Genomic DNA, 23,683 nt, shown 5'->3' on the forward strand with positions numbered 1-23,683 from the left:
AAGACAAGAAAGATAAAATGGGATATTAAAAATGTTTAAAAAGAGATCAATAACAGATAAACAAACAACAAGCAGGTGAGTGTGTGACCTTTCAGCCGGAAGTTGTGTTATGTCATTGGTTAACAGTCTATTCTAGTTCTGATTTGTCTGTATTCTGATCTTAACTTTAGGATAAACCCCACTCTCTCCCGCATCGATGATCAGTTGATGACATCACGTGTTACGTGTGAGTCTAGCCCTAGGGTGCTGGGTATGTTCTGTGTGCTCTCCCTCTCTGTGTGTTTGTTTTTGCATGTGTTTCTGCAGGTTGCAGAAAACCTGACCTTTATGGGAGGAGCCATGGGCTATAAAACCTGCAGTCACCATCAAGATGGCGGCTAGAGCTAACACAGGAAGTGGGGCCTACTGTGTGTGTGCTTCTGGTTCCCCTTGCTACCACCACAACCATTGCCATGTGCTTTATTCTGAGCATTTGTTCTTGTAGTCATTCCTTAGACAATGTCTTTCAGTCCTTTCTTTGACCACATGTCTAGAAAGTCTCTGTTTGAGCCATACAACCAATTTGAGGAGTCCAACATGTAAGGTTAAGGCGCCTTATACATTTCCATCACATAACTGTCTTTGTGTACAGATACACTAGCTTAGCAGGCGGGTGCCTCTTTTGTACTTATGTTGTTAGTTTAAGTAGTAGTTTTTATTTTCTTTGTTCTTTTGTTTAGTATAAATAGTTTAGATTAAGTTTATGTTTTGTTTCTTTCTTTCCGTTGGCACCGTCACTGTTGGCTCCTCTTAGGCCTTAAAACTCTTAGGCCAAGGTGTATTGTTTAAAGATTGATGTTGTTTGGCAGTTTTAAAATAAACAATCACTGATTTTGAAACATATAATTCTGGTCTGGTCTCCTAACTTCCCTTCTGTTCCCTTTGTTGCAACCATTTTAAAAACGAGCCAACTTAGGTTGCAACATATCAATGCCTTGGCATAGTGCATGTGACCCACAAGAAGAAAGCTCTGGGTGAGAAGGCAAAGCATTAGCAAGCATCAAGGTTAAAGCTGCCCCAGTGTCTCGCAATATCTGTACTGGACACTGCTCATCTCCCAAAGAGACAAATCCTTTACTAACAAAAGGCCTGTACTCATCACTAACCAAGTCACTTACACTGTAATCCAACACAGGGTCAACAGTTTTTACAAAAGCTACTCCTTTCCTAACTTCACCTTCACGTTACGTTTCAATGCTGGACAATCAACAGCTATATGCCCTGGCTTATGGCAATAGTAACACTAGGCTTGTCCAAACAGCCCAGTCCAAATACACAATCCCTCAACAAAAGTAAAAAGGAATTAATGCTATTAACTGTGACTGTTGAAGCTCGGCAGCACCAGCATACCGTAATTACCACAGATCCATCCTCCATTTAGCGAGGATGTAAAACTGTAAGAGTTATATATAGAGTACTTCTGCATTTTTAATTGAAATTATTTATCACTCAGAGCATTGTTAGACTTCATGTATCTCTGATGGATCTTCAGAATTAGTCCAATTTTCTATTCATATCCTCATTCATAAATATTTGAATTTCAGTCATTAGTTACTGAAAGTGACAGAGGCCGGCATTGCTTGTCTTACTCATCTTACACTGCTGGAGCTCTTCTGTTCTTTTATCTGTTCTTTTCTGAATTCCATCCACAGAAAATATCAACCTGTCAGATTTTTGCTGTTCTTCAACACCAAATCAAAATGATAACTTTATTTATTATATATTGATATATTTTTAAATTATTGATAATTATATATTTGTAATAAAATATTACAATTATAATGGAGTTGTCAGAAGATGTGTGAAATCTTCCATTTTAACATGAGCAACACTACAGTTTTAGATATAATATGACATGCTTTTATGTTCCAAAAAACTACTAAATTCTTTCATTTATCTTCTGAGAAATCTCCTCAGTTCTGCCAAATGGAGATTAATGTCTAGTCCAAGCACCTTGAGAGCACCAGATGGCGGTCTGAACACCATGGCTAAAACAAAGATTAAGAACTGGATTGGTACTCAATACATTAAAATATAACTGAATCAACCCAATCTCTAATCACATGATTAGATCAGGACATTTCTATCAAAAATCACTTCATATTAACAAAAGAATTACTGGATTGGTACTCAATACATTAAATATAACTGGATGAGGCATGAGCACATAGTCAGTCCACAAAGAAATGGTTAGGAAATGCTAAAGACGTTTAGAATGGTTTGTTTAATGGCTTGTGTAACTTTTTTTATTTTATATTAGTTTTCTGTAGAAATACAAAATTTTTTTTTTCGCAGAGCGTATACACAATAGTATGGAAGCCCATTCCCGCCACCTAAAAAAAATAAATAATCCAGCAAAATGTTTTTTTATTATTATTAAGTAAACTGCTATCTCAATATTTTGAGATACTAAGTCAATATTTTGAGATACTAAGTCAATATTTTGAGATACTAAGTCAATATTTTGAGATACTATCTCAATTTTTTGAGATACTATCTCAATATTTTGTGATACTAAGTCAATATTTTGAGATACTAAGTCAATATTTTGAGATACTATCTCAATATTTTGAGATACTAGTAGGCTGTACAGAGACAGAAGCAGGTGAGACAAAGATGCAAAATGGATACCATCATTGAGGACTACTTCAGACGTGGATTCACAAATCATGAAATATTGGAACTTTTAGAGGAATCACACAATATCAAAATAAGCCTCCGGATCTTGGACGAGGCTGAAGTTAGCTTCTTATTCGCCAGTGTCTTATTCAGATTTCCGTTCCACCTTAAATGCTGGCTGAACATTCATGCGGCCGCCTGTAGATGTCGCATTTTAACAGTAAAAAACAGCATTTAAGCAAAGTGCTGTGAAAACGCTCTGAATAAAGGGGAGAACACAATGCGAGGGACAGAGTTTAACTCTGAGTGAAATATAATGTAAATAAAATTAAATATGAATTAAAACGTTATTGCTCTCACTTTTGGCCTAATTCCCAGGTCATTATCTACAGGTGGCCGCATGTATATTCAGCCAGCATTTAAGGTATCTCAAAATATTGACTTAGTATCTCAAAATATTGACTTAGTATCTCAAAATATTGACTTAGTATCTCAAAATATTGAGATAGTATCTCAAAATATTGACTTAGTATCTCAAAATATTGACTTAGTATCTCAAAATATTGAGATAGTATCTCAAAATATTGACTTAGTATCTCAAAATATTGAGATAGCAATTTACTTAATAATAATAAAAAAAAATTGCTGGAGTATTTTTATTTTTTAGGTGGCGGGAATGGGCTTCCATACAATAGATATCCTTCAGAATTTTACACACTAAATATAATAAAGTCTTATTCTTCACCTTATTATATATATGTTTAGACTGAAACCCTTCAAATGCAGATATTTGTTGTTTATTATCTTTGTTGATGATTGTTGATAGAAATCCAGCTACCATTTCTCCCAGTTAAACCTGTTCCTCAGTTTTGAGCTTTTTTCAGTTTTTTGTTTGGTCTGGTATTCACCTTGTACCTTGCAGAAAGCTCGCGGGCTGAAAGATATTATGTAACAAAGCTGCGCACGCAGGATCAGTGTTGAGTCGCGCGCAGCGGAGCGGTGTGTGGTCCAGCGCGCGGGTTTAGAGTAGGGCTATAGAAATACGTCACTTTGCATCGAGCTGCGCCAGCAAAACAAAAGAGAATAGAGAAGGAAAATGGTGGGCGTGGACTTCTTTTCCCACCTCTATTCCGTGTTAACAACGCCTCCTTCGCTGTGATTGGTCGATAACTCCGGTGTCTGAATGTGTGGATTATTACTCAATCACGAAGCAGTAAATGAGTCGCATTAAGGATTACAGTATAATAATAAAAATACAATACGTAAAATATCAGAGCTTTTTTTAGTCTTTACCTTAATTAAGCATTAGATCAAACAGCAGAGATTAAATTAGATTATTATTAAAATTATTTTATCAATGTTATGGTTTACAGTGTGAGTGAACTCTGTACCTGTCAATCATTTATTTTAAGTTTATTTCTGAACTATCAGCCAATCGTAGACCTGGGGGGCGTGGTCCATCCCAAAACGGGTGTTCAAGAGGAGCTCGCGCTGATAAAGGGGAGGGCACGCGCCCAGGACTGCCAGAAGAACTGCGCGAGACCAGCGCGCGAGGGGCGGAGCCGCGGACGGGGCCAGCGGGCGGGTTTAATGCACGCGCTCCTGCGAGACTGAGGGCCGGTTCGGTTCGGAAAGTCCAGTCTGAGGACTGACGACAGACCGCGCGCGCACCTTCCCACCTGACACTTTTGGCGCGGATGAGCTGCGCGCGCCGCCGCTGACTGGCACGCGCTGTTCTGGAAGAGCTTCAGACAGGATGTACCCCGGGCACGCGCAGGTACCGATCCTCTCCTTACTAATTATGTGATGTTTATAACTGTAGTTCTGCGCGCGCTGCTGTAAGTGATGTGCGGGTGATTGGGGGGCGGGGTAACAGCTTTCTTCGAGGGGAGGGGGAAAGTTGATGTACCTGTAAAGCGTGCGTGTCAGTTGCTTGCCTTTCTCGCGCTGTAAGGAGGCGGGACCTGTGCTGGGATTGGTTGGTAGTTTAAACACATCAATAGTCAGACTGCAGGTGAGTCAGCCACTAGCCAATAGGCGTGGAGGTGGGCGGGGTTTGTATAAATACGGAGGGAGAGAAAGTTAATACATTTTAACAGTGATGTGGAGAATCACTCTCTTGATCACAGTTATTAATCTGCCCAGTATAACCAGCCTGCAGTCTGAATTTACCAGTTAAGCCAGTGAAAACGGGTTTATTAAACACTGTATTCTCACTGACAGTGTAAAACTACACCCTGAGTGTGTTTGCATGATTGTGATGATAACACAGTGAATTTTACTATCAAATTAAGTTTAATTAAAGTTATTATGGGATTTACTCAAGAGCTGTTGGACAGCGTTTGCCTTGTCCCGAGGCCTGTGGTGGGAAGTGCTGGTGTAAATAATGCTTAGAGAAATTCTAAGTTCTCTCTCGGCCATTAACAAAAGCTCATCCTTTATATCTAAAGCTAAGAGTATTCTTTCTATTCAGTAAAACATGATTTGAGAATAAAGGTTCTGTTGATGAGATTGGCTTGTTATCTCTCAGCTTGTGATCAGCTCACAGGTTATTAGCTCTTTATTATTTAATGCCCGTCTCAGATTCACCAAAAAGTAGCAAAGTAAAGCTTCAGTTGTTTAGACTATCGTACACCCTGCAAGGAGTTCTTAAAATAGCGTTGGACTGAAATATATTAACTCAGATGGGCGTGGTGGTCTGGAAATGACGTGTGTTCAGGTAAATTTCTGGCGTGTTTCTATCTTGGCGGTAGAAAAAAGACATGGGCGACTGATCCGGTGAAACCACGTCTAGAAGCAACAGTGTGCTTCCCATTCACTATAACACACACCATCACTTCTTTACCTCCTTTACTGTTAGCAAAAAACACCTCGCCCAGAGCCTTCAGCAATCAACTATAAAAATAAAATACACTTAAATATCTGCACAGTAACTATAAGTTATTATTTATATTTATTTCTGACAGGATTTATATTTATGTTTAGTACACAGACTTAATAACTGTAGCTTAATATAACAGATATATGCATTCTGCTGTTTGAGAATTTTAACAGATGGTTATTCTCACTTAAATGCTGGAGTTTTAGAAATAAAAAATTAAAAGAGAAATGTATTAAATATATTAATTTATTAACTGAAATCTTGCCCAGCATTCTAAAATGCCGCAGACACACATAGCGGAGCTTTGTGCAGCGTATGTGGCATTGCACACGGAATTACCTGTTTTCTCAAAAAAAAAAAAACAATTTTAATAAATAACGTCGTCAAGTGTAGCAAAATCCATGGTATAAACTTACTATAGCCTCATATTTAATGTTATTTAATCAAGAGAGTCAGGCAAAATGCGCTGCGCCTCTCTCTCTCTTTCACTGCGTGGAGCTGAATTCAGAGTGAGGCTATATAAAACTATATAAAAGTTAAATAAAAATAAGTAAGGACCTTTAAAGTTAAAGATAGGTTGAGGTTTTGGTGAGCTGTTTCAATTATAACTAACAGAAACTGAAACTTTTATTATTCTGCGCACTATCAGAAAGCCTGTGATTGTTTTTTTATATTGTTATTTATATTTTATATAATTTATTTTTTATTAATTGTATTTTTTATTTTATTGATCAAATTACTCAAAAAAAAAATTTTTTCTCATGATTCCCATGTTCTTAGTTTATTGATATAAATTTTTTAATTTCTTCTCATTCTTATCATTTTACTTTACTTTTACTACTATTATTTTTTCTTTATAAGATTCTTTACTTGTCCTATTTTTCCTTTTTTACTTATAGATTTTTTATTTTGATGGCAAATTTTTCTCACTTTTCTTTGATGTCTGAGGCCTGCTCTCGTCCTCACTCTTATAGTGATAGGGTGATGGGGAGGTCTGGGAAGAGGGTGGGGTAATTGTCTCAGCAAAATTGGGGAGGTATTTGAATAATCAAATATATATAAAATCTTTAAAAAACTTAATTAGACCCAACAGACATATTCAACTGAGATAACATGGATGTTTAAGTGATGTATAAAAATATCACAAATAATAAAAAATATAAATAATTGAGAGTTTCAGGTCTCTACAGAACCTCAGAACCAAGAACAGGTTCCCATATAGAACCACCTGCAGAACTCTGGAGAGCGGGATTATGATTATGGTGTAATAAAAGCTGCAGTATTATTTAGATGATATGGAGACTCATCTGATCTGATTCATATCTCCACTGGATCCACACTGATCTGAGTTCCAGGCTCTTATTTTATTTTGTTTGGACTGATCCAGAATAAAGAGCTCAGGTAAAGAGGAAGTGTTCTCTCTGTGAAATGCAGATGTTTTATCTGCCCTTTGTGGACCATGGCCACGGCCCCTCTAAACATATTCTCTTATCTCCACGGTGATGCTGGTCCTCTGTTGGCCTTATCACTGTGTCTGATTCTTTCCCAGTATTTATGTTTCAGGTTTAAACAAACGTGATTGAACAAAGGAATACTTGCATTTAGCTGTGAGGTTTATTCATGTATTATAACTAATCCTGGATGAAGATTGCCAATATAAAGAGATGTGAATTCCCAGGTGTTTGAATACGGGACCAAGACTGCAGATTCACAGCTGTACGGTAAACAGTCAGTGTGATATATTTTTGGACTGCACAATATATACGGTCACAATGTGAACATGTACAATAATCAAAGTCTAATTAAATCATAGATATTACAGTTTGATGCCGATTCAATTGTCAGAATATTTTATCAATTATTTTACTCTAATATTGAATGTACATTATTAATATCATTACATGATAGATCACTGGTGTCTGGAGAAATCTGGTGAAAATTGCTGTGTTTTTTAATATTGCTGAACACATCACAGAAGAACAACATATTGCAGTGTCAGTATCGTGCAGCTGTAAGTAGTGCAGTGATGCAGTATTAATAATTTATTCTGTTTATAAATACTGGGCTGTGTTTCTGAGGTCTGGACTCGGGCAGATCTTCAGAGCTGAGTTTAGTCTGTGGACATTTTTCAGGTTGTAAATGTTCTGCTTCTTGTTTGTTGTCAGTAAGTGAAAAGCTGAGTGAGGTCAGGTGACTCGGACAGTTTAGAATGTTCTGCTGGGCTGTTTATACGGTGTGTGTTTTGGGTCATTAACCATCTCTACGGTAAGTGCTGTCCTATCGGTTCTGCAGTACTCAATCGAATCTCTGTAAACCCATCCTGCACTATCCATCATCAAAACATCATCAATAAACACCAGAAACAGATGATGTGGTTTCATATCGAGTAATAGACCATTGCCTTCTGTCTCCATAGTAAAGTTACTCTTGAGTTCATTTGTCCAAAAATATTCTTTCCAAAATATTCTTTCCAAACAAATTTTTTGTTTGTTTATCATTCTATTGTTTTTATTCAGTGTTATCAGTGGTATTGTTCTTGAAAAAGTCTTGTTGTATTCAGGAATATGTAGTTGTTTTCTGGGTTCGTGGTGTTGCTGAACTCAATAGTGCATTCTTTATTTTTGAAGATTTTAGGAAAACTGTTAAATATGATATTTTGGTAAGTCTTGAATTAAAGCTTAGATAGACACTATCACATTCTGATCCTTTTATTTCAAAGTAACTATGATGGTGCACAGAAACAATATTGCAAAAAACATGTCTGACCAAATACTCATGGTCCTGACAGTATGTAAAAAATAGTTTGATGATATTGCAGTAATTAGAATAGGTGGGTAATTTTAGTGGGTTTTTAGTGAAGTTTTTCATTGTGACAGTATGTTCCTAGTTCAGCTCCAGGGAGAACTCAGACATATTGGAAATCAATCTTTCCTACAGATTACATTCCTTTTGAACTTCCAGCTTTCATGTCAGATGTTCTTCTTTAAGTAATACACAGTGAGATTGAACAACAAGACTCGTCACCCGAGAAGAGCAATGTATGTACTTTGCTGTACTGTATAATGGTTCCTTTACTTCTTAATTATATTTGTACATACTAATATAGTCATAAACTGATGTTTATTCGTGTTTATTATAAAATGTATTAGAAGGTGACAGGTTACCAAAATTGATCTGAAATGCTGGGATGATAAGAATACTCTTAGTAATTTTTTTAATTTAAAATTCCACTAATATGTTGCTTCATTGTAATTTTTACAATTCTGAATCATATCAACATATCTGAATTAAACTCAAATGTGAGAACATGTGATTACAAATGTGAGATCCTGATGGGTCTACTGATTTTTTGTACATGTTGTGTTGAACACACAGCAGTAATTACGTCACTGTAAGGCGATTGCGAGTAAGGTAGTGATTTGGCTGTCGGGACAGGCTGATTAAATTTGCTGCCAGAGCGCCGCTGCGAGTTGGCAAGGGCAGTTGGGTCTGGTCAGCAGGAGTGGACGGAGGGCAGCTATCAGCGCAGTAATCGCTCTATCTGACTGCTGGCATCGCCGGCACACTCCTAGCTGTCTGGCAGAGATAAGGCAGGTTATGGAACTCTAATCCCACTTCATTTAGCGTAATTACCTGAAGCACCTATTCAGTGTTTACATCACTTACTAAACTAAACCTCTGTATTCATTATCTTTACTGTGCTTAAATAATGTTATTATAATATTATTAATAATATTTTTATTTTAGGAGAGTTTGTTAGTAGCATGACTTCAAGCTCCTGACCAAACTAAAGACTCCTATAGTGAAGGTTTTATACTGTTTATAAATGTTAATGTTTGTGAATATTTCTGGAGTCGGAGAACTCTGCGGTTCCCCTGCTCGGCTCAGAGCTGAACTGTACCAGCCCGGTGGGCATGAGCTTGACTGTTGGCATTAGCGGTTTTGGCTGTGGAACTGGACGGATGGGAGAGTGGACCGGGCTGTAGTTCTCGCCTTCAGGCCAAACTGAACGATACAGCTGGACACACATCAGAGCACTGACTCTGATTCGTCATCGTTACATGAATAAAATGGCTTTGGATCAATAATTATAAAATTATAGAATGTCGTGTTTATTTAAATAGGGATCAAAATGCAAATACTGTTTCTTTGATCATCCTTAAAGCACCACATTGAGTTTTTTTTTTTGTTTATTTTATTATTCTGCATTAAAAATGTTGTGTAGTTTAAGACATGACCTAATCCCTGCCGGATGTTAAATCATGTGAAATCAGGTTTCAGTGCTGGTGTAACTGGAACCAGTTAAACTATAGGAACAGGACAGCTCCCGGTTTGTGCTGACTGGCTGCAGGTTTAAGAATTTTATTAGCTAGATTGTAAGAAGGTCAGTGTTGTATCAATGTGTTTAATTAAGCATTAATTATTCTGCTGCAGACGTTTTAATGTGGATTAATACCAGGTCTTTTTTTAAGATTAGATCCAGCGTTTTATGATTTTATATATAAAGTGTTTTTAGGAAACTGGAAGAACTGTGTGTGTGTATGTGTGTGTGTGTGTGTGTGTGTGTGTGTGCATTGATACAGGTGTTTATGTGTCTCTCGCTAATGCTTAGATAATGCTTAGGTAACGCTGCTGAAGTGGAAACAATACTGGAACATCAGAGCGTGAGATTTAATAACTGAAGCAGGAGGCAAATTGTATAATAAAGAGAGATGGGTGGCAGCTTTTCAAACACTAAAATCAATGGACCATCTGTCTGGCTGGAGGTGTGCTCTCTGGAAGGAAGTGTAAGTGTAAGTGACTCGAGGAGGCCATTACTGCTGGGCTCATCCCCGAGCTTTACCTCTCACTAACTCTGAAACACAGAGCCCTGAAACACAGAGCCGTTAAAACGTTTTCAGTTTTTATTTTTCATTAAAAGCTGATGATGATGAGCACGTCACCCCAGTCCAGCAGATCCACAGCGTTTAGAACAATCAAATTTCACAGATTAGCGGGCACGGAGACGTGGAGCCGGACGTAAACGCAGGTGAGATGGAATTTATTAAATAAATAACAAGTAAACAAAAAAACAAACAAGGAACAAACGAGAGATAAAGAAGATAAACAAACAGGGAGGCTAACAAACAAAACAAATGAGGAAAGAAAACAATACAGAACATAAACTAAATAGGACAAGGAAATAAACAAGAATTATAAATGAGGACTAGGAACTAGATCAAACGCGGAAAGACAAAACAACTGGGGAAGGTGCAAAGATTGACGAACAAAGACTGAAACACTAGGGCTATATATACACAGGAAACTACGAACACCTCGTGCAGGTAACGAGGGGGCGGAGCTACAAATTAGACATGAGGGTAAGTGTGAGTGCAAAACTACTGGGGAGCACACTGGGAAACGGGGAAAAACATGGCTGCGTCCAGAAACCCCAAAAGTGTCTCATTTTTCCTTCCGATCTAACTATTCTCCTCCGTGACCCGGAAACTGATTTCGTGACGCCATCTTGTCGCCTGTCTGAATAAAATCCTCCTGTAGCAGGCTTCCAACGGAGGAAACATAAAAGCTTCCTACTCCAGAAGACTTTTAAGGAATTTTTTATGACATCACTGCATCCACGCCCACAAAGCATGCGGAAATGGAGAAGGCAACGCACAAATATACATAAATGTATTAATTAACTAGGTTCTTATCTAATTAAACAGCCAGTAAAGCTTTAATATAATTTGTAGTTTAGATAAGCTGTAGGTGCAGTAAAACTATATTAATGACCCTATTTGTAACATGATATACATATACATACATATATTATTTATAATATATATATAATTTTAATTTATCTTTTTATTTATTTATTTTTTACTTAGGGACTGATGAGGAAACTGAAACCCTCATAAGGCTGAGGTCAGACAGGGCTGCCAGCTTCACTGGCCGGAGATGCGGCCAAAAATGCCAGGGAGTAAGCAGGATTTTATTGGAATATCTGAATTTTTAGCTGTGTGTGATAGTAATGTTCTGAAACATGTTCTGAAAGTGAGGGTTGTGATTGGCTCAGTTCATTGGTAGTCAACATCCTACCTAAAAGGGATCAGCCGTCCCATTTCCCTAATTACAGCTCCTTCCCTTCATTCCTCCTCCTCCTCTCCTCTCCTCGATTCCTCCACCTTGTTCCGGGGTATGAGAGGAGGAGTAGGAAAGGAGGAGTAGGAGAGGAGGAGTAGTAAAAGTTTCTGGACACAGCCAGGGCAACAGGGCAAGGGCGTGACCCTCCCCTAAATGCACAGGCGCGTAAAAACGAACCCCGGGGGCTGGCAGCGGGAAGGGGCCAGGAAAAACAAGGGACGAGACAAGCGACTGGACAGGAGACTGTACATGGGGTGTGAATGGAAACTGGACGGGAGACTGGACAGGGCACGGAGACTGGACGGGAGACTGGGGGGCACTGGAGTAGGCGTGGCCGGAGACGTGGACACTGGGACAGGGAAGGTCGGAGCTGCGGGCACTGGAGCTGGGGCGGTGGTCACCGCTGGCATTGAGCTAAGGCAGCGGGTGTTGCTGGTGCTGGAGCTGAGGCAGCAGGAGCTACTGGTGCTGGAGCTGAGGCAGCAGGAGCTACTGGTGCTGGAGCTGAGGCAGCAGGAGCTACTGGTGCTGGAGCTGAGGCAGCAGGAGCTACTGGGGCTGGAGCTGAGGCAGCAGGAGCTACTGGTGCCGGAGCTGAGGCAGCAGGTGCTGCTGGCACTGGAGCTGAGGCAGCGGGTGCTGCTGGTGCTGGAGCTGAGGCAGCGTGTGCTGCTGGTGCTGGAACAGCAGGAACTGGAGGCGCGGGGACTTGGGCAGCAGGGAGCTGGCGGTGCGGCGACGGGCATCGCTGGCACTGGGACAGCAGGAGCTAGCGGCGCAGCGGCGGGCATCGCGAGGGTAAACGTGAGTGGGCACAGGGCAACAGGGCAAGGGCGAGAAACAGAGAAATATTCTGGACCAGTTTAACTCTTACTTGACCACATGCAAGCTCACCAACCCCCCAGACCAAAATCCACAAGTTCATTAAATTTCTATCATATTTTACTTTGTCTTAGTTAATGCAGTTACGATCTCTCTGTAATTCATTATTTACATGATGTGAATCCATCTTTACTGACCTGCGTTCCATTCCATTCTAATCTGTTCACCCAAAGATACAGAACAGTGACTGTTATACCCAGACAGGGCTTCAGTAAACAGGAGCAGTGTTCTGGGTAAGGCAGCAGGACTTGGCCCCCTTCAGATGATGCTTCTGGATCTCTCAGCTTGTCCAAAACTGTGCTCTGTAGTTTTAGCTTAAAGGACAATGTCCATTTCTCACCTGCATGGAGAGCCCATGAGCATAAAATACCAGTTTTCCAATAATCCATAATAAATGAGTTGGAACCTCAGTCTTGACCTGTAAAGCAGACTAGAACCCAGTGTCCCCCTGGCATGAACACGCCCAGCTTTAAGGGTTCGTCTCTGATAATGGGCTCAGGAATCAGGTACTTGGACCCGCGCTTGAGGAATGTGTTTTGGCTTTGGATTCTAACCGGCAGACAATCTAATCTAAAGCTGGAGTCTGTTCACACTGTAACACTTTCCTGACCAGCTGCAGAACATCAGCTCAGTCCCTTCAGGCCAGGCACACTTTGCATGCTGGACAAACTGGGCTGCCAGTTTAGTTTTCTGCTTTGGCTTTTCTGTAAAAGTTCTGTATGATTTTTTTTTTAATTAAACGAACTAAAAATGTAAGAATTTTCACATTCATAATTAATAATCATAATACTTTTATATGTGTTACAAAACAACAGCTCATTAGCATAAGAACTGCCTAGATCAGCTGCGGGGCGTTTGGTCATAAATTTAAGGTCTAAGACTCACCAGTATATGACTCAAACTTGAGTTCTATTAAGAGGATTTTAGAAGTGTCCGATAACTAAGAGCGCCGTACAAACAAAAAAAAAGCAGATTCTATCTGATTTTTTTATGCGCTGGTAGCTCTGAATGCTGCTGGATGATCCAGAGGTGCAAAGTGCAAAGCAGAATTATTACAGAATTAAACCTGTGATACTTATCTCTGTTACTCAGGTGGTGCACTGCATCATCTCCATCTGTTTTTCCTGCCGATACAAATTGACTGAAACCAGCCATTCCGTAAACTTCTCCGCTGAGATCAGAGTGAAATACACAGGCTGCTCTGATTTAGCAAATTCATTTTTAAGGGCTGATTTGCGACACAAACAAATAATTGGTCTCAGAGCTCCGTTATGTAATAAGAAGAAAGAGGCCATGATGAGAATCTTCATCCAAACCGTCCAGATGAACAAGTGAGTTTAATTATAAGGAATGAGACGAGTCAAAGAGCCACATTAAGACACAGCAAGATGCAGTGAGGTACAGTGAGACACAGCAAGATGCAGTGAGGTACAGTGAGACACAGCAAGATGTAATAAAAAGCAGCAACACATTGAGACACAGGGGGACACAGTAATATGCTGAAGGAAAGTAAATACTTGCAGGTTTATATTGTAAGATTTATTATTGAAAAAAAATAAGAAGAGATATCAATGTTAAACTGGGCTTGTGTTTCTGCTCGTCTGAACAGATTTGACTCCACTTCAGGAAGTGTGAATAGCGGGTCTTCTGTATGTCCTCTGAGGATGGACACTGCCAGCCCAGCTCCTTTTCCTGTTAAATAGATGGGGGAACAGGGAATTACACCTCCTTAAATATGCATCTCCACTTCAGCACTCCGCAGTTCTGAGGGCCAGTTACAGTAAACTAGCACGAGATTCTGGGGGCACCTCAAGGGTTCAAGGGTACACCAGCGTGTACCTAGAGTGTTCTCCACGTGTTGTGCCTTTCCAGTCTCCCTCTGTAGCACTGCTGTGTTTGACCGCAACCCAGTACCATCTGTTCTGTACTTATGGAGTGAATTTTGTGCCTAAAGTTTTACACAAAAAAATATACTCACTAGCTCACTGACTAGCTAACTCACTAGCTCACTGACTAGGTAACTCACTAGCTCACTGACTAGCTAACTCACTAGCTCACTGACTAGTTAACTCACTAGCTCACTGACTAGCTAACTCACTAGCTCACTGACCAGGTAAGTCACTAGTTCACTGACCAGGTAATTCACTAGCTCACTGACTAGCTAACTCACTAGCTCACTGACCAGGTAATTCACTAGCTCACTGACTAGCTAACTAACTAGCTCACTGACTAGCTAACTCACTAGCTCACTGACCAGGTAATTCACTAGCTCACTGACTAGCTAACTCACTAGCTCACTGATTAGGTAACTCACTAGCTCACTGACCAGGTAATTCACTAGTTCACTGACTAAGTAACTAGCTAACTCATTAGCTCACTGACTAGGAAATTCAGTAACTCACTGACCAGGTAACTCAGGTGAAAACTGTGCCAAAACTCAGAAGCAAAAAAACTGAAGCAGAAGCAAAGGAGAGATTCCAAAAGCAAAAGTCTTTAAGTCTTTAGCCGAAAATCCACAAAAACACAAAAAAAAGCAAACACTGACAAAATCTAAACTGAAATAATTTTCAAATAAGGCAAAGGATTATAAAGTAACCAAGTATATTTAAAAATATATATTTGCTATTGGGATGGGTTGTTTGGGATGAGTTGATGTGGGTTATTTGGGATGAGTTGATGTTGGTTATTTGGGATGAGTTGATGTGGGTTATTTGGGAAGAGTTGGATGGGATGTTTGGGATGGGTTGTTTGGGAAAAGTTGGGATTGGTTGTTTGGGGTGAGTTGATGTGAGTTATTTGGGATGAGTTGATGTGGGTTATTTGGGAAGAGTTGGATGGAATGTTTGGGATGAGTTAATGTGGGTTGTTTGGGATAGGTTGGGATTGGTTGTTTGGGGTGAGTTGATGTGAGTTATTTGGGATGAATTGATGTGGGTTATTTGAGAAGAGTTGGATGGGATGTTTGGGATGAGTTGATGTGGGTTGTTTGGGATAGGTTGGGATTGGTTGTTTGGTGTGAGTTGATGTGAGTTATTTGGGAAGAGTTGGATGGGATGTTTGGGATAGGTTGGGATTGGTTGTTTGGGGTGAGTTGATGTGAGTTATTTGGGATGAATTGATGTGGGTTACATACCTGTCAAGTCTCCTGTTTTGGCCGGGAAAGTACTGTATTTTACTCCTCTTTCCCGCCGTATTAGTATTAGAGCTGAAATTAACTGAACTGATCAGGAGTGGACTGATTAAAAGAAAGAAGTAATAATGAAAGATTATTAATTGTGTGGGCCTTTTAGGACTAATATTTACTGATGGAAATATCTGGTCCATGTCCTTCTAGTAAAAGATCATGATTCTATTTTAGGTCACCAACAGTCATTTTGCAGAATTTGTGCACCCTTTGTTCAATTTTAAATCCATTAAATAAAAAATATATATATCATTTAAAAGAGTGCATTCCTGCCAAAAAAGTGAAGATTTCATGTAAATATCTAAAAAAGGATTTTGTTTAGGCTGTATTATAAGAATTACATATGTAGGAATTTCCCACAACCCTTCAGTGTCAACAAAGGTAGACCTATCAGATTCTGATAATCTAACTGTAGTGTGTAAGTGCTTCACAGGTGGTTCTTTTAGATTTCTTGTAAACCTGTCTTAAAATGTAAGGGATTCTGAACCTCGGTTGGGGTAGTGGGATAGATTATTTGGGATGAGTTGGGATGGGTTGTTTGGGGTGAGTTGATGTGGGTTATTTGGGATGAGTTGATGTGGGTTATTTGGGATGAGTTGGAATAGGTTGTTTGGAATCAGTTGGGATAGGTTGTTTGGGGTGAGTTGATGTGAGTTATTTGGGATGAATTGATGTGGGTTATTTGGGATGGGTTGTTTGGGAGGAGTTGGGATAGGTTGTTTGGGATGAGTCGATGTGGGTTCTTTGGGACGAGTTGGGATGGGTTGTTTGGGATGAGCTGATGTGGGTTGTTTGGGATTAGTTGGGATGGGTTGTTTGGGGTGAGCTGGAATGGATTGTTTGGGATGAGTTGGGATGGGTTATTTGGGGTGAGTTGATGTGGGTTGTTTGGGGTGAGTTAATTTGGGTTATTTGGGATAAATTGGAATGGGTTGTTTGGGATAATTCGGGATGGGTTGTTTGGGGTGAGTTGGGATGGGTTGTTTGGGGTGAGTTGGGTGGTTTGTTTGGGCTCTGTTGTTTGGGGTGATTTGGGATGAGTTGTTTGGGGTGAGTTGGATTGGGTTGTTTGGGGTGAGTTGGGATGGGTTGTTTGGGGTGAGTAGGGTGGTTTGTTTGGGATGGGTTGTTTGGGGTGAGTTGGGATGAGTTGTTTGGGTTGAGTTGGGATGGATTATTTGGGATGAGTTGATGTGGGTTATTTGGGATGAGTTAGGGTGGGTTGTTTGGAATCAGTTGGGATAGGTTGTTTGGGGTGAGTTGATGTGAGTTATTTGGGATGAATTGAGGTGGGTTATTTGGGATGAGTTGGGATGGGTTGTTTGGGAGAAGTTGGGATAGGTTGTTTGGGATGAGTCGATGTGGGTTATTTGGGATGAGTTGGGATGGGTTGTTTGGGAGGAGTTGTGATAGGTTGTTTGGGATGAGTCGATGTGGGTTGTTTGGGATGAGTTGGGATGGGTTGTTTGGGACGAGTTGGGTTGGGTTGTTTGGGATGAGCTGATGTGGGTTGTTTGGGATTAGTTGGGATGGGTTGTTTGGGGTGAGTTGATGTGGGTGTTTGGGGCGAGTTAATGTGGGTTATTTGGGATGAATTGGAATGGGTTGTTTGGAATAAGTTGGGATGGGTTGTTTGGGGTGAGTTGATGTGGGTTGTTTGGGGTGAGTTGATGTGGGTTATTTGGGATGAGTTGATGTGGGTTATTTGGGATGAGTTGGGATGGGTTGTTTGGAATCAGTTGGGATAGGTTGTTTGGGGTGAGTTGGGATGGGTTGTTTGGGATGAGTTGATGTGGGTTGTTTGGGATTAGTTGGGATGGGTTGCTTGGGATTAGTTGGGATGGGTTGTTTGGGGTGAGCTGGGATGGGTTGTTTGGGATGAGTTGGGTGGTTTGTTTGGGGTGAGTTGAGATGGGTTGTTTGGGATGAGTTGGGATGGGTTGTTTGGAATGAGTTGGGATGGGTTGTTTGGGGTGAGTTGGGTGGTTTGTTTGGGGTGAGTTGGGATGGGTTGTTTGGGATGAGTTGGGATGGGTTGTTTGGGGTGAGTTGGGATGGGTTGTTTGGGATGAGTTGGGATGGGTTGTTTGGGGTGAGTTGGGATGGGTTGTTTGGGATGAGTTGGGATGGGTTGTTTGGGGTGAGTTGGGATGAGTTGTTTGGGGTGAGTTGGGATGGATTATTTGGGATGAGTTGATGTGGGTTTTTTGGGATGGGTTGTTTGGGAGGAGTTGGGATAGGTTGTTTGGGATAAGTCGATGTGGGTTCTTTGGGACGAGTTGGGATGGGTTGTTTGGGACGAGTAGGGATGGGTTGTTTGGGATGAGCTGATGTGGGTTGTTTGGGATTAGTTGGGATGGGTTGTTTGGGGTGAGCTGGAATGGGTTGTTTGGAATCAGTTGGGATAGGTTGTTTGGGGTGAGTTGATGTGAGTTATTTGGGATGAATTGATGTGGGTTATTTGGGGTGAGTTGGGTGGTTTGTTTGGGATCTGTTGTTTGGGGTGAGTTGGGATGAGTTGTTTGGGGTGAGTTGGAATGGGTTGTTTGGGGTGAGTTGGGATGGGTTGTTTGGGGTGAGTTGGGATGGGTTGTTTGGGGTGAGTTGGGTGGTTTGTTTGGGATGGGTTGTTTGGGGTGAGTTGGGTGGTTTGTTTGGGATCTGTTGTTTGGGGTGAGTTGGGATGGATTATTTGGGATGAGTTGATGTGGGTTATTTGGGATGAATTGATGTGGGTTATTTGGGATGAGTTGGGATGGGTTGTTTGGGAGGAGTTGAGATAGGTTGTTTGGGATGAGTCAATGTGGGGTGTTTGGGATGAGTTGGGATGGGTTGTTTGGGACGAGTTGGGTTGGGTTGTTTGGGATGAGCTGATGTGGGTTGTTTGGGATTGGTTGGGATGGGTTGTTTGGGGTTAGCTGGAATGGGTTGTTTGGGATGAGTTGGGATGGGTTGTTAGGGGTGAGTTGATGTGGGTTGTTTGGGGCGAGTTAATGTGGGTTACTTGAGATAAATTGGAATGGGTTGTTTTGGATAATTTGGGATGGGTTGTTTGGGATGAGTTGATGTGGGTTGTTTGGGGTGAGTTGATGTGGGTTATTTGGGGCGAGTTAATGTGGGTAATTTGGGATGAATTGGAATGGGTTGTTTGGGATAAGTTGGGATGGGTTGTTTGGGGGAGTTGATATGGGTTGTTTGGGGTGAGTTGATGTGGGTTATTTGTGATGAGTTGGGATGGGTTGTTTGGTATAAGTTGGGATGTGTTGTTTGGGGTGAGTTGGGTGGTTTGTTTGGGATGAGGTGGGATGGGTTGTTTGGTGTGAGTTGGTATGAGTTGGAATGGGTTGTTTGGTGTGAGTTGGGGTGAGTTGGCATGGGTTGTTTGGATAAGTTGGGATGAGTTGTTTGGGGTGAGTTGGGATGGGTTGTTTGGTGTGAGTTGGGATGAGTTGTTTGGTGTGAGTTGGGATGAGTTGTTTGGGTGAGTTGGGATGTTTTGTTTGGGGTGAGTTGGGATGAGTTGTTTGGGGTGAGTTAGGATGGATTTTTTGGGGTGAGATGGGATGGGTTGTTTGGTGTGAGTTGGGATGGGTTGTTTGGTGTGAGTTGGGATGGGTTGTTTGGAATGAGTTGGGATGTTTTGTTTGGGGTGAGTTGGGATGGGTTGTTTAGGGTGAGTTGGGTGGTTTGTTTGGGATGGGTTGTTTGGTGTGAGTTGGGATGAGTTGTTTGGGGTGAGTTGGGATGGATTATTTGGGATGAGTTGATGTGGGTTTTTTGGGATGAGTTAGGATGGGTTGTTTGGAATCAGTTGGGATAGGTTGTTTGGGGTGAGTTGATGTGAGTTATTTGGGATGAATTGATGTGGGTTATTTGGGATGGGTTGTTTGGGAGGAGTTGGGATAGGTTGTTTGGGATAAGTCGATGTGGGTTCTTTGGGACGAGTTGGGATGGGTTGTTTGGGACGAGTAGGGATGGGTTGTTTGGGATGAGCTGATGTGGGTTGTTTGGGATTAGTTGGGATGGGTTGTTTGGGGTGAGCTGGAATGGGTTGTTTGGAATCAGTTGGGATAGGTTGTTTGGGGTGAGTTGATGGTATGAGTTGGGATGAGTGGGAATGGGTTGTTTGGTGTGAGTTGGGATGGGTTGTTTGGGGTGAGTTGGGATGAGTTGTTTGGGGTGAGTTGGGATGAGTTGTTTGGGGTGAGTTGGGATGGATTATTTGGGATGAGTTGATGTGGGTTTTTGGGATGAGTTAGGATGGGTTGTTTGGAATCAGTTGGGATAGATTGTTTGGGGTGAGTTGATGTGAGTTATTTGGGATGAATTGATGTGGGTTATTTGGGATGGGTTGTTTGGGAGGAGTTGGGATAGGTTGTTTGGGATAAGTCGATGTGGGTTCTTTGGGACGAGTTGGGATGGGTTGTTTGGGACGAGTAGGGATGGGTTGTTTGGGATGAGCTGATGTGGGTTGTTTGGGATTAGTTGGGATGGGTTGTTTGGGGTGAGCTGGAATGGGTTGTTTGGAATCAGTTGGGATAGGTTGTTTGGGGTGAGTTGATGGTATGAGTTGGGATGAGTGGGAATGGGTTGTTTGGTGTGAGTTGGGATGGGTTGTTTGGGGTGAGTTGGGATGAGTTGTTTGGGGTGAGTTGGGATGAGTTGTTTGGGGTGATTTGGGATGGGTTGTTTGGGATGAGTTTATGTGGGTTGTTTGGGGTGAGTTGATGTGGGTTATTTGGGGCGAGTTAATGTGGGTAATTTGGGATGAATTGGAATGTGTTGTTTGGGATAAGTTGGGATGGGTTGTTTGGGGGAGTTGATATGGGTTGTTTGGGGTGAGTTGATGTGGGTTATTTGTGATGAGTTGGGATGGGTTGTTTGGTATAAGTTGGGATGGGTTGTTTGGTGTGAGTTGGGAAGGGATGTTTAGGGGTGAGTTGGGATGAATTGTTTGGGTGAGTTGGGATAAGTTGTTTGGGTGAGTTGGGATAAGTTGTTTGGTGTGAGTTGGTATGAGTTGGAATGGGTTGTTTGGTGTGAGTTGGGGTGAGTTGGCATGGGTTGTTTGGATAAGTTGGGATGAGTTGTTTGGGGTGAGTTGGGATGGGTTGTTTGGTGTGAGTTGGGATGAGTTGTTTGGTGTGAGTTGGGATGAGTTGTTTGGGTGAGTTGGGATGTTTTGTTTGGGGTGAGTTGGGATGAGTTGTTTGGGGTGAGTTAGGATGGATTTTTTTTGGGTGAGTTGGGATGGGTTGTTTGGTGTGAGTTGGGATGGGTTGTTTGGAATGAGTTGGGATGTTTTGTTTGGGGTGAGTTGGGATGAGTTGTTTGGGGTGAGTTGGGATGGGTTGTTTGGGGTGAGTTGGGTGGTTTGTTTGGGATGGGTTGTTTGGTGTGAGTTGGGATGAGTTGTTTGGGGTGAGTTGGGATGGATTATTTTGGATGACTTGATGTGGGTTATTTGGGATGGGTTGTTTGGGAGGAGTTGGGATAGGTTGTTTGGGATAAGTCGATGTGGGTTCTTTGGGACGAGTTGGGATGGGTTGTTTGGGACGAGTAGGGATGGGTTGTTTGGGATGAGCTGATGTGGGTTGTTTGGGATTAGTTGGGATGGGTTGTTTGGGGTGAGCTGGAATGGGTTGTTTGGAATCAGTTAGGATAGGTTGTTTGGGGTGAGTTGATGGTATGAGTTGGGATGAGTTGGGATGGGTTGTTTGGTGTGAGTTGGGATGAGTTGGGATGAGTTGGGATGGGTTGTTTGGGGTGAGTTGGGATGAGTTGTTTGGGGCGAGTTGGGATGAGTTGTTTGGGGTGAGTTGGGATGGGTTGTTTGGGGTGAGTTGGGATGAGTTGTTTGGGGTGAGTTGGGATGGGTTGTTTGGAATGAATTGGGATGTTTTGTTTGGGGTGAGTTGGGATGGGTTGTTTAGGGTGAGTTGGGTGGTTTGTTTGGGATGGGTTGTTTGGTGTGAGTTGGGATGAGTTGTTTGGGGTGAGTTGGGATGGATTATTTGGGATGAGTTGATGTGGGTTTTTTGGGATGAGTTAGGATGGGTTGTTTGGAATCAGTTGGGATAGGTTGTTTGGGGTGAGTTGATGTGAGTTATTTGGGATGAATTGATGTGGGTTATTTGGGATGGGTTGTTTGGGAGGAGTTGGGATAGGTTGTTTGGGATAAGTCGATGTGGGTTCTTTGGGACGAGTTGGGATGGGTTGTTTGGGACGAGTAGGGATGGGTTGTTTGGGATGAGCTGATGTGGGTTGTTTGGGATTAGTTGGGATGGGTTGTTTGGGGTGAGCTGGAATGGGTTGTTTGGAATCAGTTGGGATAGGTTGTTTGGGGTGAGTTGATGGTATGAGTTGGGATGAGTTGGGATGGGTTGTTTGGTGTGAGTTGGGATGGGTTGTTTGGGGTGAGTTGGGATGAGTTGTTTGGGGTGAGTTGGGATGAGTTGTTTGGGGTGATTTGGGATGGGTTGTTTGGGATGAGTTGATGTGGGTTGTTTGGGGTGAGTTGATGTGGGTTATTTGGGGCGAGTTAATGTGGGTAATTTGGGATGAATTGGAATGTGTTGTTTGGGATAAGTTGAGATGGGTTGTTTGGGGGAGTTGATATGGGTTGTTTGGGGTGAGTTGATGTGGGTTATTTGTGATGAGTTGGGATGGGTTGTTTGGTATAAGTTGGGATGGGTTGTTTGGTGTGAGTTGGGAAGGGATGTTTAGGGGTGAGTTGGGATGAATTGTTTGGGTGAGTTGGGATAAGTTGTTTGGGTGAGTTGGGATAAGTTGTTTGGTGTGAGTTGGTATGAGTTGGAATGGGTTGTTTGGTGTGAGTTGGGGTGAGTTGGCATGGGTTGTTTGGATAAGTTGGGATGAGTTGTTTGGGGTGAGTTGGGATGGGTTGTTTGGTGTGAGTTGGGATGAGTTGTTTGGGTGAGTTGGGATGTTTTGTTTGGGGTGAGTTGGGATGAGTTGTTTGGGGTGAGTTAGGATGGATTTTTTTGGGTGAGTTGGGATGGGTTGTTTGGTATGAGTTGGGATGGGTTGTTTGGAATGAGTTGGGATGTTTTGTTTGGGGTGAGTTGGGATGAGTTGTTTGGGGTGAGTTGGGATGGGTTGTTTGGGGTGAGTTGGGTGGTTTGTTTGGGATGGGTTGTTTGGTGTGAGTTGGGATGAGTTGTTTGGGGTGAGTTGGGATGGATTATTTTGGATGACTTGATGTGGGTTATTTGGGATGGGTTGTTTGGGAGGAGTTGGGATAGGTTGTTTGGGATAAGTCGATGTGGGTTCTTTGGGACGAGTTGGGATGGGTTGTTTGGGACGAGTAGGGATGGGTTGTTTGGGTGAGCTGATGTGGGTTGTTTGGGATTAGTTGGGATGGGTTGTTTGGGGTGAGCTGGAATGGGTTGTTTGGAATCAGTTGGGATAGGTTGTTTGGGGTGAGTTGATGGTATGAGTTGGGATGAGTTGGGATGGGTTGTTTGGTGTGAGTTGGGATGAGTTGGGATGGGTTGTTTGGGGTGAGTTGGGATGAGTTGTTTGGGGCGAGTTGGGATGAGTTGTTTGGGGTGAGTTGGGATGGGTTGTTTGGGGTGAGTTGGGATGAGTTGTTTGGGGTGAGTTGGGAGGAGTTGTTTGGGGTGAGTTGGGATGGGTTGTTTGGGGTGAGTTGGGATGAGTTGTTTGGGGTGAGTTGGGATGAGTTGTTTGGGGTGAGTTGTAAAGGTTATAGGAAATGTTTCTTTATCAGTTCTGGAATATAGGGAATATAGTACAGTAGATGGAGCAGCAATAAAATAAATCCAATATCTCCTCTAGGCTTCTTCAAACGAGCTTCTTCCCATTTATCTTATCTGACCTGCCGCCGCCGAGCCAATGACTGAAACACAATGACTCACAGCGGGCAGCGCCTGCCGCCACTGCGCTAACCATCCTGAGTGCTCTCTGCGAAG

At 42.0% G+C, this 23,683-nt stretch overlaps 1 protein-coding gene across 3 annotated transcripts in view; it reads left to right on the forward strand.

Moving 5' to 3' along the window:
* Positions 1-4,158: 4,158 nt before the first annotated feature.
* The window catches only part of pex5la (peroxisomal biogenesis factor 5-like a), a 126,438-nt gene continuing 106,913 nt past the window's right edge, over positions 4,159-23,683 (forward strand). For 2 of the 3 annotated variants that reach the window (XM_022685330.2, XM_022685331.2), the window contains exon 1: positions 4,159-4,435. In XM_022685330.2, coding sequence (XP_022541051.2) covers positions 4,415-4,435 — 21 coding nt within the window. In that variant the 5' untranslated portion in view covers positions 4,159-4,414. The remainder of the gene's footprint in view (positions 4,436-23,683) is intronic. The other variant, XM_022685332.2, reaches the window with a different exon arrangement.

This window comes from Astyanax mexicanus, chromosome 5, assembly GCF_023375975.1.
Source record: "Astyanax mexicanus isolate ESR-SI-001 chromosome 5, AstMex3_surface, whole genome shotgun sequence".
NCBI classification, from domain to species: Eukaryota; Metazoa; Chordata; class Actinopteri; order Characiformes; family Acestrorhamphidae; genus Astyanax; species Astyanax mexicanus.